At 36.0% G+C, this 15,760-nt stretch overlaps 1 protein-coding gene across 3 annotated transcripts in view; it reads left to right on the plus strand.

Annotated features, from left to right (window-relative positions):
* Positions 1-15,760, plus strand: part of LOC115222550 (signal-induced proliferation-associated 1-like protein 2) — a 174,831-nt gene that overhangs the window by 55,033 nt on the left and 104,038 nt on the right. For all 3 annotated transcript variants that reach the window (XM_029792812.2, XM_029792814.2, XM_029792813.2), the window contains exon 2: positions 78-1,879. In XM_029792812.2, coding sequence (XP_029648672.1) covers positions 478-1,879 — 1,402 coding nt within the window. In that variant the 5' untranslated portion in view covers positions 78-477. The remainder of the gene's footprint in view (positions 1-77; positions 1,880-15,760) is intronic.

The raw sequence follows: 15,760 nt of genomic DNA on the forward strand, positions 1-15,760 counted from the left end.
TTTGTTTTTAGTGATAAAGTTTCAATATTATTCTGATATTGCTCTTCATCTGATTTTCTTTTTGTTTCTTTCAACAGGTATTGACTGCTGTTATACATTTTGACCACCTTTCAACTTATCTATGTATGAAGAGGACGTTGTTTTGAAACCATGGTTCCTGCAAATATAACTAGTTTTGTACTAAAATTACTAAATCCCCAAAGTTCTTCATCAGTTTTATTTATTCCATTAATCTGGTAATAGAAAAAAAAAATATTAGATACAATGCAAGAAAGTTCTGACTTTGAAAATATATTCACTGCTCTAATTACAATTTTCTTGTTAATTTATATTTAAAAGTTTTTCATGATACCTGGAAATTAAAAATTTCATTAGTTGTAGTAATAATATCAATTATAATAGAAATATATTCATTTACTAGTAAAAAAAATAAGTTTATTACTTTCATTTGAAATGACTGAAGAATAATGGTATGACATGGCGTCAGATGAACCAGTTTCATCAAAACGAAGAGCAGGTAGGGGCTCTTCTTATATAATACCTTTGGACACATCTCCTCCCAGGACAAAGAAATCTGCTGATTATGGCCAGAAACCAGTTCTGAATGAAAAGGTTTCTAATAACATATGTGATGATGAGAATGATGCATGTAGACATCTTAATGAAACAGACGATGTGGGTGGAGAGAGAGACTATTTTCAGACCCGAGAAAACTTTCAACGAACTAGTTTGAGATATCTTGAAATGCATCGGTCGAGTACAGAAAAGTTTCTAGCTCGACACAGAGCAGCTTACCAAATGAACCAACCACCTACTGAGAAACCGATTTCCAATCAGACAGCTAAAGTTAAAAATGAGGGCAAGGCTCAGCAGTTAAGTCGGGCTGGTCTGTATCGGAGCAATAGTAATTTAGAGATGGATTGTGTAGAATATTCTGATGAAGATGTATCTAAAACTGTTGTTTCTTCTCGCAGAGAATATGGAAGTACATCTTCACTTGATACTATTCCAACAAACCATGAAGGTTTCTTTGATATGGTAAGAGATTATAAACTTAGGAATGCAGACCAAAGAAGTCCTGCTCCTCCAAAGTTTCATGAAGTCTTACGAGGGAAGGCAATGCCTGAAAAGCTGACTCCAAGCAGCCACGGTGGTATGAAATCAGAATGTCTTTCTTCTGAAAAAGATTCTGAAAGCACTCAAAGTCCAAAATTGAAAACAAAATTTAAGCACAAAGATCGCAAAGTACGTGCAAAGTCAATCACTGGAGAAGCTGGGTCAGGAATATTCCGAAAGTTACGAGGTGCAAAAGTTGATGGATCAGATATGGGAATGAAAACTTCCGATGTATCAGATGGGTTTGATAGTCGGAACGAGGAGAGAATAATGCGTAAAGCATTTGTTCATTTTGATTGTCAAAGCATTGGCATTAATGTCTATGATTTGATAGATAAACGAAATAACGCTACAGAGAGGAAAAATACTACAACCGGGGCATCTGCTGCATCTGTTAATCGTAACAGCTACACAGGAGACAAAGATAACTCTGAACTGTGTGCTGAACAGGACGAAGGAGACAACAAAAGTAATAATTTAGTGTTGAGTTGTCCATTTTTTCGAAATGAGTTGGGCGGTGAGGAATGTCGTAACATTAGCTTATGTAAAGTCACAGCGCAGAAACGAAACAAGCTACCTTCCAACAAAGAAATAGAACATGGTGTTATTTATCGGAATTCTATTTGTACAGGAATCTCAGTCTTAGACTCCTCTTTGAACTCATCTGGTCAGTCATTGCCATCATTTGTAAAACACAAAGACTTCATTATTGAATATGTGGATTATGGTGCTTACTATTACAGACACTTTTTTAATGGAACTGGTAAGTAAAGAACTCATATAATCGTTTGCAACATCTCAATTTTTTAAATTATAATTTTATGATTCATTTAGGAATTTCATAATGTATATCTTTTTGTTTGTTTTCCTGTCCCGACTACTGTTATTATATGGCCTAGCTTCAGTGAAAGTACATGGGTCAATCATTAGAGTGTTGGGCTCACAATCATGAGGTAGTGAGTTTGATTCCCAGACCCAGATTAGGCTGTGGGTCGTGTTTTTGAGCAAGACACTTCATTTCACGTTGCTCCAGTTCACTCATCTGTAGAAACGAGTTGCGACGTCACTGGTACCAAGCTGTGTTAGCCTTTGCCTTTCCCTTGGATAACATTGGTGGCATGGAGAGGGGAGACTGGTATGCATGGGCGATTTCTTGTCTGGCATAAACAACCTTGCCTAAATTTGTGCCTCAGAGGACAAGTTTCTAGATGCAATCCTATGGTCATCAATGACCGAAGGGGCTTTAGCTTCAGCCGAAATATCATAAAGTATGTCTTAATTTTTATTTTCTGAGCAACTGATATTGTGTGTTCAATTCCATTGTGTGGCACTGTAGGCAGACACTGATGTTTTGTAGTAGAATTTGGTAGATGGAAACCCAGTGTCTGTATGTGTGTACATAGACAAGTGCATGTCTCTGTGTATCCACCAGTTTAAAAGGTGGTGTGGCTTGTGTCCACCAGTATCCTGTCAGTTAGGTTGGCAGATATGTCTGGCATATAGAATTATTGGACGGGGAGAAGGTGCTCAATGTCCTATCTTTCCTGCAGGTATTGACATACGCAAATTTTTGAGGAATGGAGAGCTTATGAAGGCTATAGACAGTGCCCCTTTTTGTTTTTGCAGGCAGGGCAAGTTAAGAAAAAAATTTTTTGTTAGTATTTTGAATATTACTACTGAATAATTATAGTAAAGTAAGAGACAAAAATAATAGTCATGGAAAATATCCTATATGATGTTGATTGCTGTAATTATAGTAGATTAACTATTTAGAGAGGCTAATAAGCTAAATTTGACGAGAGTAAAGAAACATGTTTTTGAATGTGATTATGTAACCTCATTTTATTCCACTCACTCTATTAACTCATTCAGATCTAAAATGCTTCAGTTTTTCATCCCCCTTTTAATGGTTTGCAGCACACATGACCCAAACACAAAAAAAGGTTAACCTCAATAATGCATGCACAATATAGTATTCATTCATCATCAGGTTCCATCAAATGTGCTTGAATTTAAAGAATCTTTATTACAAGCATACACCACTTACAGATCTTTTTCATATCAGTACTTGTGAGTGGATTTCGTAGACAGAAACTGAAAGAAACGTGTGTGTGTGTGTGTGTGTGTGTGTGTCCTGTTTACATCATGTGATGGTTGTAAATGAGAATCACCATCATACAAGTGATACTTGTTTCCAGTCTTCTGTAAAAAAGTATATCTGGCCAAGGGGAAATATTACTTTGTTTGGAAACAGACAAGGGTTGGTGACAGAAAGGGCACCCAGCCACAGAAGTTCCACCCCCGTCAAATTCCATCAAGGAGGAGGATTATATGGCGATGATACTTTCCCTATGCATGTGTGAGCAAATGTCGATACTCTATGTTGCCACCTTATCTAGACTAGTGGTGGGGTTGACATCCCTTGCTGAATTTAAAACTGATTGCCTTTCAAAATAAATCCCCGTTAGAAACACCTCTTAGATTCGAGTTAACTGGTAAGCTGGACCTCTGTTGTCATTTGATCTTTTAGAAATAGTAACCAAATCACACTCGGCACATTCTATTATTTTAGATCAAGCACATCTTAATCCTAGCTAATATAGTTCAAGGCACACAGTTCTTGTAAAAAAAACAAAAAACAAAAAAAAACATGGAAAGCTCATCACTTATTCAGACATCATCATCAGTTTTTAATGTTTTCTTTTCTAAGCATGCATAACAGGGACACATATATATATATATATACACACAAAGAGACACATTGTGTGTGTGTGTCGGGGGTAGGGGGAAACTTCTTTCAGTTCCCATCTACCAAATCCATTCACAAAGTTTTGGTTGGCCCAGGGTTATAGTAGACACTTGCTCAAGGTGCTGCACAGTGATACTGAATCCGAAACCATGTGACTGGGAAATCAAGATAGGTCTTCATTGTCCTGCCACTACAAACTAAAACCAAAAACTTAATGGATGTATTCACAATGTAAAGAAATGCTAAACTGACATTAACATCAATGTGAAGCACTTTTACATCTTTGTTAGGTCTGATGTAGCAACTTGACATAAAAATAGAGAAGAGTGTTAGGATTGTGTGTATAAATATCTCCAGAAGGACTTGTTAAAACATTGAGATAAGTGTTTCCTAATTGCTTTTTTTCATATTTTAAAATATATTCAAATATTCAATGATTTATGAGACACCAGGCTCAAATTGTCAGCGGAAATAGTGGGGTTGGGATTTTAGAGCTGTTTGATTAAAAGTTTATTTATGAACATTGTTACTGTACATATATGTATTGTCATGTACTTTACTTCGCTGTTTGGTGAATCGACAAAGATATTTATCTTTTATCTTTTACTTGCTTCAGTCTTTGGACTGTGGTTATGCTGGGTACTGCCTTGAAGGATGTAGTCAACCAAATTGACTTCAGTGTTTATTTTTTAAAGTTTAGTACTTATTCTATTAGTCTCTTTTGCTGAACTGATACATTATGTTGATGTAAATAAACCACCACTGACTGTCAAGCAGTGGTGAGGGTAAACCCAGATGCATACATACACACATAAGAGTTTCTTTTTGTTTCTGTCTACCAAATCCAGATGCAAAACTTTGGTCTTTACATATATATATATATATATATATACACACAGGGTGTGATGGGTAAATTGTTGCCATTTTATATTTTTTATTTTGTGCATGTGCATTGTTTATGATTTTGTTGACTACACAGTATAGTAGGGTCAGTTGGGCACCATCTGTGAGAAAAACAGCTTATTAGCGATACAATATGTCGTTTCCAAATTTCTGGCAGAGTGAACTCTGCCGGAAATTTGGAAACGACATGTTGTATCGCTTGGCATTTGCACTGGAAGTTCCAATACAAACATTTCAGAGTGTTTGGGCTTCAGTCTGAGGACATGAACCGAGAATGGTAAAAATCAAGCAACCAATTAATATCATGGTGTTGGTGTGATCACTAGTGATGGCAATGTTATGCCTCTATTCACCTTCCCATATGGCCTCGGACTCAACACAGAGGCCTAAATCAAGTGCATGGTGGAGGTAGTGCTGCCCTGGGTGAAGAGGGTGGCTACTGGAAGACCCTATGTCTGGCAACAGGACTCTGCACCATTCCACATAAGCAGGAGAACCTAGTCATGGCTGTCACACAATTTCTACAACCACATCACATGTAACATCTGGCCACCAGACTCTCCAGACTTGATTATTATGTGTGGGGCACAGTTGAGCAAGAGACCAACAAAACCCCTTGTAAAACCAAAGATGAACTGAAGGTAAGAATTATGGCAGCATTCACCAACTTAAACAAGGAGACCGTCCAGAAGAGTTGCAGGATATTTCGAAGTTGTTTGGAGGCTGTGGTTGAAGCCAATGGTGATTTTGTTGAATAGATTTACTCTTTAGTATTTCAAGATATTTTTACGTAATTTTAGTAAATATCTGTTAAACTGAGATGTCAGTGTTGTTTTCATTTTTGCGAAATCTAGAAGATAGTTTATTCACCGCAACCTATATATAGTTTATGACAAAAAAAACTTCGCACATATGTGTGTATATAATATGGGAGGCTTTTGCCACACCCCATTTTATATATATATATATATATATATATATATGTATGTATATATATATGTATGTATATATATATGTATGTATATATATATGTATGTATATATATATGTATGTATGTATATATATATGTATGTATGTATATATGTATATATGTATATATATATATGTATATATGTATATATATATGTATGTATGTATATATATATGTATGTATGTATATATATATGTATGTATGTATATATGTATATATGTATATATATATGTATATATGTATATATATATGTATATATGTATATATATATGTATATATGTATGTATGTATATATGTATATATGTATGTATATATGTATATATGTATATATATATGTATATATGTATATATATATGTATATATGTATGTATATATGTATATATATATGTATATATATATAGGGTTGCCTAAAAGTCACCGGACAGTAAATCAAAACCATTTATTCCAAGATTTATTTATGTTTAACAACTGAATGAATTCAGTAAAAGCATCTGAATACGAAACCTGATGAAAATTGTTCAAACTGAAGTCCTTCTTGTAAACATTCATAATTGGAATGAATGAATAAATTTGAATATTCTTTATGGAATTTTGATTTACTGTCAGGTGAGCTTTAGCCAACCCTGCATATATACACACATTACACACACAGATTGGAAAAGAGCATTGCCTGATGGTTGGGATTTGGGGTTCACACTTGTAGGATACATAGGTTTATTCCTGAATTGGGCACTATGTAAAAGCACTTCTTCTCGATTATATATAATCTCATGTTACTCCACTCCTAAAAGGAAAAAGTGTAAAAAGGTTGCCCTCTTTTGTTTGTCATTGAAACATTGGTAATTATTCAAAATTACTCAATAGTTCTAGTAGTAGTTAAGATGTCTAGAGACTCTGTGGAACCAGCTGAATACTTCAGTTTAATATGTCCAGCATTTGAATCATTGCTATTTTACTTAACCCATTGTAATGACACTTCCCTTCACACAAAAACAATACTTGAACTTAGAATTCTAAGCAATTAGTTTCAGTTTGAATAGTCAGCCTAGGTTTGTTTCTCCTCATTGAGCCATTATCCTGCACTTGTATGTTTGGAGTACCACGTAGTGCCTGCCTCACCATTGTGAGTTCAATTCTTGCTGAAGATGACATTAGTTTCCATTCTTTTGGAGATGACAAACTAGCTACTTATAATATACTGGAGTTGCTTGAGTAAATTTCAGTTAATACTCGTAAGAAACACCAGCCATAGAAACCAAGTTAAAATAGACTGTGGAACCTGCTGTGGCCCCTGGCCTTGCTAGTTTCTGTCAAGCCATCCAACTGATGTCGGTGTGAAAAATGGATGTTAAATGTTGATGATAATGATGGTAATTTATTTTTTTAACCCACTACTCCACCATTTTTACTAAATGGCATTTTACAAATCTCCTTGATTATATTTTGCAAGAAAAATAAATAGATTATTGGAATCAAACAGAAGCTAATTTATTTGTGTTTTGGTTTATTATCCATATTTTGTTATAGTATCTTAAGTCACATGCTTCTTTTGAGATATTTTCTGGACTACTGATTTTTAACTGTTTTGGTACCAACCTACCCAAAACTATCCCTAATTGTGTTACAAATTCCTAGTTTTAAAGTGATCTAAATAAAAAGCCTTCATTAAAATTTTATCTTAATTGATATTCCAAGCTTAGTAATGAATTATTTTACCACATTCCTTTTCAGAATTAATTGAAACAAAGATTTTATATTTCAACAGAAACATAGAAACAAAAGGATTAAAATGGTCGAACTTGTCCATCAAAATTTTATTTCAATGTGTGTTCCAAACACCAGCTTAATTATGACAAAATTGTTTTTTCTAAATTCTTCATTATTTTCAAAATTAATTGAAACACATGCAGTGTATTTCAACAGAAAAATAGTAACTAAAGAGTAACGTTGAATTTTAGAAATTACCAAAGGTGTGGACTTAAATAATGAGATTAAATTGGACCTTGGTATTTGATCATACATCTGTTGTTGATAAAAATTACTATCAGCATATTTAATATTTCTTAGAATTGAACTTAGAATTCTAAGCTAGTTAGCAATTAGTTTCAGTTTGAATAGTCAGCCTAGGTTTGTTTCTCCTCACTGAGCTATAATCCTGCACTTGTATGTTTGGAGTACCATGTGGTGTCTGCCTTACCATTGTGGGTCAGATATGTTTTTACAGAATATTAGAAATGAACAACACTGTTTGTGTGACAGTAACACTTATTTACAACTCATGCAATGTCAAGACACATGGATGCATGCACGTGCGCACACACTCATATACACACCTTTCAGTTTCTGTCAAATCTACTCTGAAGACTTCTGGTGACCTGGAGCTCTGTTAAGACATTCCCAAGGTGCCATCCAGTGGGACTGAACCTGAAACCATGTGGTTGGGGGGATGCCAGCCCAGGGGTCTCCGTTGGTCATGGCTGACCATGTATAATGTCATCCGTCCGTTGAGATGTCTATTCAGTTTTTGCATCACCTCCTGTGGCTGTAGAGGCCGATGCGAGAGTGGCAGTCTCATTTGCGGAGGGCACACCTATATGTTAAATCCGGTCTGTTGGCTGTCATTTCTTTTCTATGGGCTCGGTTTTCAGCTGCCGCCACCCTCAAATTCTCTTCATCAGTCTGCAGTTGTTTGTGAAGAGTGCCTCTCCAGCTGGTTTGGTTGGCTGCAAGATCCTTCAAGGAATTGGTGTTGATGCCAAGTGCCTTCATATCCCTCCTGCACACGTCCCTGTACCTCAGCTTGGGGTGGGGTGGGGGCAATGTTTCTCCGCCCTGCGACAAGCTCTCTGAAGAGAACATCCTTTGGGATCCAACCATCCTCCATATGGTGAACGTGGCCAAGCCAGTGCAGCCGGCGTTGTTTTAGCAAGGTGAGCATGGTGGGGAGGCCAGCATGAGACAGAACGTCAGTATTGATTACTTTGTCTAGCCAGGAGATGCCGAGTAAGCGTCGGAGGCTTCTGTGGTAGAAGGTATTAATATCATTAATATGGAAGAAAAAGTGAAAGTCTGAAAAAGTATTTTTTTATTTTCTATTTTTCATTTCCTCTTTATTGGAGTTCATTTTTCTTCAAGGAATGAAATTAACCCATTACAAGTCCTGTGTATCGCATGTGATACACAAAACATATTTCCCTGGTGTCCATGCATCATATATGATACACTTTACCAATTTTTTTCAAATACCAGAGTGAGTGGAAACTTATGAAAGGAATGCTTTATATTACAAAGGTTAACTAGAAGTTTTGAACAGGTAAAGGGTTAATTTTACAAAATTTATCACCAAGAATTTATTTGGGAATTGTTCTGTTTTTGATTCATAGCAGACACTTAGTGTTAACTCACATAATGCAGAGAATATTAAAGTCAATTAAATATTAAGATATTTAATAATTGCTACATCAAATGTTAACTAGTAATGTGGCAAGGAAAAAAAGAAACACAATATATGTATGTGTGGTATGTATGTGCATGCGTGTGTGTACTTGTATGCACATATACTTGTGTGTATATATGTGTACCTGTATGTGTGTGGACCTTCCAGCCTTCTTCAGATGCCTGTTACATGTAGTTGCATTCTTGAAATTTAGAACTGAATTCTTCTTTAAATCCATGAGATAAATTGTTTGCATTCTGTTGTCCATATCAAGGATATTCTCCAAAATGTCAGTCTTCTACACAGAATGTTGCTTGCTTAGTCCTTTTCTTTTTTCCTTGTCTCTTCACCTGTTTGTCTTGGAGGAAATGGCTGTGTACATAGACATTGCAGTACTTCCCAGAGCAGTGAAATCATTGCTGTAAATGTTACTCATGAATTTTTGCAAGACAACAGCTGTGGTAAAGACATGAGCACAGAGTGAACCAGTTTGTGTATAGATGTGTGTATATAAAGCTTGCTTCTCAACCATGAGGTCTTGACTTCAGTCCCACTGTTTGGACTTTGGGCGAGTATCTTCTACTGTATGACCCTAGGCTGACCAAAGCTTTGAATGGATTTGCTAAACTGAAAGAAGCCTGGTGTGTGTACATATATAATGAGTCTGTGTTGTTTGTCCCCTCCCCCTCTTTTATATTGTTGATAGTTTAAGTCCCTGTATCTTAGCAGTTCAGCAAAAGAGACTGATAGAATATGCGCCGGACATAAAAATAAATTTCAGGGTTGATTTGTTTAACTAAACCCTTCAAGGTAGTGTCCCATCATGGCTGCAGTCTAATGACTAGGAGTGGCTGTGTGGTATGTAGCTTGCTTATGAACCACATGGTTCCGTGTTCAGTCCCACTGTGTGGCACCTTGGGCAAGTGTCTTCTATTATAGCCTTGGGCCGATCAAAGCCTTGTGAGTGGATTTGGAAGATGGAAACCGAAAGAAGCCTGTCTTATATATGTATGTGTGTATACATTTGTGTCTGTGTTTGTCCTCCCAACATCGCTTGACAACCGAAGCTAGTGTGTTTATGTCCCTGTAACTTAGCAGTTCAGCAAAAGAGACCGATAGAATAAGTAGTAGGCTTACAAAGAATAAGTCCTGGGGGTCGATTTGCTCAACTAAAGGCGGTGCTCCAGCATGGCTACAGTCAAATGACTGAAGCATGTAAAAGAGAGTAATAATCATCATCATTGTTTAAACATCCACTTTTCTATGCTTGCATGTATTAGATGGAATTCTTTGAGGCACATTTTCTGTCTTGATACTCTTCCTGTTGCAAACTCATACCTTTCCAAGCAAAGTAATATTTCCCCATTGCTGGACATATTTTCACGGAAAATTAGAAATGTATACTGCTTATATGACAGAGACACTCATTTACAACTATTGCATGTACATCTCCCAGTACCGCCTGACTGGCCTTCATGCTGGTGGCACGTAAACGCACCCACTGCACTCTCGGAGTGGTTGGCATTAGGAAGGGCATCCAGCTGTAGAAATTTTGCCAGATCAGATTGGAGCCTGGTGCAGCCATCTGGTTTGTCAGTCCTCAGTCAAATCGTTCAACCTATGTTAACATGAAAAGCGGATGTTAAACGATGATGATGATGATGATAAATCTAAATCTAACCAGTGATTAAGATCTGCACCCACAAACCAAAGTAATATATTTAAATTCTGACACTTGACCTTTTTGATATCATCCCCACCAAGACCACTCCTGGTTCTATGATTTGAACTTTCTGTTTTAAAGTAATTTAAATTTAAAATTTCCATCATAATACATGTTAATTTATGTCTCAAACACCAGCTTAATAATAACAGTTGTTTTATTAGCTCCTTCAATTTCAGAATTAATTCAAACAAAAGCAGTGTATTTCAATAAAGTGATCTGAATTAAAAACCTATCAAACTTTGAAGTTACGTTCTAAATACCAGTTTAATTAATGATAGTTATTTTACAAATTCATTCTTTTCACAAAATTCTTTGAAACAAGTCTTCCAAATCCACTCACAAGGCTTTGATCGGCCCAAGGCTATGGTAGAAGACACTTGCCCAAGGTGCCACGCAGTGGGACTGAACATGGAACCATGTGGTTCATAAGCAAGCTACATACCACACAGCCACTCCTAGTCATTAGACTGCAGCTATGATGGGACTCTACCTTGAAGGGTTTAGTTAAACAAATCAACCCTGAAATTTATTTTTATATCCGGCGCATATTCTATCAGTCTCTTTTGCTGAACTGCTAAGATACAGGGACTTAAACTATTTATATATGTGCGCGTGTGTTTGTGCATCTCTTTGTCTACACATCACGCAATGTCACCTGTCATAGGGTTGCTATTTCTAGTGGATCAATCAGCCATATAGGTTAACCTTCTTTAGTTTGTGTATATTTGTGATATGTAATAAAAAAAAAAAACCCTAATGGTGTCCCTCCTCTTCAAACAAATATGGCCATGAACAGAAACACTTAGCAAACCTTACAACACCCAGCTGCAACATTGTTAGTGGCACACATCCTCTTCTCCTTACTATCAAGATAGTTGCTTGATTATTAGTTGTAAGTCATTTGGATAAGTGAAGGCACATGGCTCAGTGGTTAGAAGCATCAAGCTTATGATTGTTAGGTTGTGAACTCGAATCCCGGACTGGACTGCGTGTTGTGTTCTTGAGCAAGACACTTTATTTTACGTTGCTCCAGTTCACACAGCTGTAGAAATGAGTTGCGATGTCACAGGTGTCAAGTTGTATTTGCTGTTGCCTTTCCCTTGGATAACACTGGTGGCGTGGAGAGGGGAGGCCGGTATGCATGGGTAACTGCTGGTCTTCCGTAAACAACCTTGTGTGGACTTGTGCCTGGGAGGGTAACTTTCTAGGTGCAATCCCATGGTTGGTCATGACTGATAAACTCAACATAAAGTAGTGAGCATAAGCAACAGCATACAACTTGATGTTTTACTATTTATACTGTTGGAATAATGGCAAGATGATGATGAGGTCTTGAAAGTTAAATTTGTGTTTGATGCTTTCAAAAACTTTTATGATATCCAAAAGCCCTTTGTTTTATTCATGTGATTGATGCAAACTTACATCAGACACAAAGCTCACATTGAATGAAATGCTAGGCTCAAATAGTTCCTTGACCACCCCATGCTAGGATGGAAAAAAATGGATGTTAAACAAATGAATAAATATATATATATATATATATATCCTTTACTCTTTTACTTGTTTCAGTCATTTGACTGTGGCCACGCTGGAGCACTGCCCTTAATCGAGCAACTCGACCCCGGGACTTATTCTTTGCAAGCCCAGTACTTGACGGGGACATAAACACACCAGCATTGGCTGTCAAGCAATGCTAGGGGGACAAACACAGACACACAAACATACAGGCACACACACACACACACCCACATATATATATATATATATATATATATATATATATATATATATATATATATATATATATATACATATATATGATGGGCTTCTTTCAGTTTCCGTCTACCAAATCCACTCACAAGGCTTTGGTCGGCCCGAGGCTATAGTAGAAGACACTTGCCCAAGGTGCCACGCAGTGGGACTGAACCCGGAACCATGTGGTTGGTAAGCAAGCTACTTACCACACAATATATAATATATATATATATAGAATGTTTTCATTTTTCTAACACGTATGAGAGAAAGCTGTGTACGTGTTTCAGTCTCATGATGACCTCATCACTGAAGCATAATTTTCATCTCTGTTCAAACTTGATTCTCTTTTCTGCTGCATCATTGATACTTGTTTCATGAACCCTCTGAGGAATGAAAATTGGACTCAACCAAGGCAATGTAGTAATAAGTGTAACTACACTTGCAACAGTTGGGAGGACAGACTGTATACAATGGTCTTTGCTTATTACTCCTCACCCACCAAAAAAAAAAAAAAACAACAAAAAGACAAAACTAGAAATGTTTTGAGAATTGAATTATTCAGTGACTTATTTGGAAGTGTGGCCTGCACATTAGTTTACAACAACAGTTTAGGTAAAAAAGCAGGTTATGTAACTGATGTATAGAGCGTCATCGTTGACTCCACTAATTGTTGTTTACCACTTGAAAGATTTATTAATGTATACGCCAACTCCAAGCAATATTTACATTTATTTTGGTGTTATATTTTTACTATTTCAGTTAATATTTAAAAAAAAAAAAAGTTTCTCACTCCAACTACTATACATTTTGTTGTTTTTATTTTGTTTGTTTTTGGTGAGTGGAATTCTTCAGTTCCATTGAGTAATAATTGTCTACTAGATTTCTTTCTGGGAACATTTTTTCTACATTTAAAACTTATTTTCTTTGCTGAGTATGTCTAGCGATGTGTGTGTTTGCTTTTGTCTATATGAGTGTGTTTGTGTGTCTGTATATGTTTGCATGTGTATGCATCTGTGAATGTATTTATGTATGTGTGTTTGTCTTGGTGAGTACCTATGTGTTTATGTGTGTGACTGTCTGTGTGCAGCTGTATGTGAGTCTGTATTGGTCTGTGTTTTTTTCCCCTTTAACTGTCATCTGGTTTACATTTTCCTCTATATCTAACAGTCTGCTCACCAAGCCAGTAAGAGATCCTCTTCATAGTCACTTATCCTACTAGAAATAACAGCCAAATCCATCTTTAATCACAACCCCCACTATCGTGAAATTTAGGACTAACTGGGTAGTGCATTTCAGATAACCTTTAAAAAAAGACTGGATATTCTTGACTTGAATGCCTTTGATCATAAGTCTGTTCAACCAGAACAAACCTGGGGCTAAACAATGTCTGTTAGCTCTTAATTTTTTCTTTTGAGATAATATAAATGTATATGGACTATTTGTAATGAGTATAAATGTATACATCAACACTGAAATGGTTAAAGCATTGGGATTATTAATAAACACCCGCACTAATATTTATCGTGTGATGTATGTCTTAGTCACAAAACAATTTATTTTGGTTTTGTGCTATTGGCAACATTTAGAAGCATGATTTGCTGACCATCAGCATTTACTATGCATATATTATTATTTAATGGGTGTGTGGATAAAGCATTTGCTTCTCAACTACATATGGTTTTGAGTTCAGTTCCACTATGTGGTACCTTGGGCAAGTGTCTTCTACCATAACCCTGGACTGACCAAAGTATTGTGAGTGGATTTGGTAGACAGAAACTGAAAGAAGTTCATTATGTGTGTGTGTTTATATATGTGCGCGTGTGTTCATGCATCTCTTTGTCTACACATCACGTAATGTCACCTGTCATAGGGTTGCTATTTCTAGTGGATCAATTAGCCATATAGGGTAACCTTCTTTAGTTTGTGTATATTTGTGATATGTAATAAAAAAAAAAAAACCCTAATGGTGTCCCTCCTCTTCAAACAAATATGGCCATGAACAGAAACACTTAGCAAACCTTGTTAACTTTGTTTTCTCTTAAAATTTTTATCTTTTTCTCAGATAATTCTTGAGGTGCATGCAAAAAACAATGAGAATCCAAACAATAACTTATAAATTCATTCTCAGCATGTTCTGGCAAATTCAAAAGCTAGTGTCTGATCCCTGTTGCTTTATATCATTAGAAAACATCTCCTTTTTAGATGATGTATGGTTATAATATACACAATTCACTGGTGTAAAGGGACTTCATGACACTGTTGTTTGAATCTCATTGTGCATCTCCTCAGTCAAAGCTATCCGTTTGGATTGAGCTGTTGTTTGTATTCACCATAGACTGGTGATTTGTATGTGTTATGAACACTGTCTAAAGCAGTGGTTCTCAAATTATTTTATTTTCCTATGGACCTCCTTGATTCCTGTTTCACTTGGATGGACCCTCATAGCCATTTGATGTTTTAAAGATCCTATTATATTTTTATAATTAAATATTATTAGGAATTGCATGAAAAAATAATTAAAGATATTTTGTGTGTTGCAGAAGTGTAACCAATTTATTGCACATAGATTTTAACAACAAAATCATTTGGGAAACAGCAATCTAGTATTTATGTCTGAATCTGCCAGAACATATTTAAGAATGAATAGATATATTATTCTTTCTTTCTTTCTCTCATTATCCATAAATCTAGCAGTTATTAAAAGAAAACAAAAAATGATTTTACTGAAAGACCACATGGATGTTGTGTCATAGAGAAGCTTCTTTATAGAATGTTTGGGAAACATTGAAAGGTTGACCAGACTTTTTCAATCTGATGAAATAATAATAATTATAATAATAATAATGAAATTATTGTATACAGTGCTCAGGTGCACCACAACTTGTCAAAAGTGTGTATAAAGCATATGCAGTAATGTACAAATGTCTGGAAAGCGAACAATGCATGAGTCAGATACATGCTTGTGTGTGTATGGAGGGGAGAAAATCAGGTGTAGTGTTGGCGAATCTCAGAAAGCATGGAAGTTTTGAAGGATGCAGTGCTCCAACAACTAATAACTGATGCCAGCAGTTTGTTCCATGCTTCAGCAACTCTTAGCGTGAAAAA

The sequence above is a fragment of the Octopus sinensis genome, linkage group LG20 (assembly GCF_006345805.1).
Source record: "Octopus sinensis linkage group LG20, ASM634580v1, whole genome shotgun sequence".
In the NCBI taxonomy this organism is placed as follows: domain Eukaryota; kingdom Metazoa; phylum Mollusca; class Cephalopoda; order Octopoda; family Octopodidae; genus Octopus; species Octopus sinensis.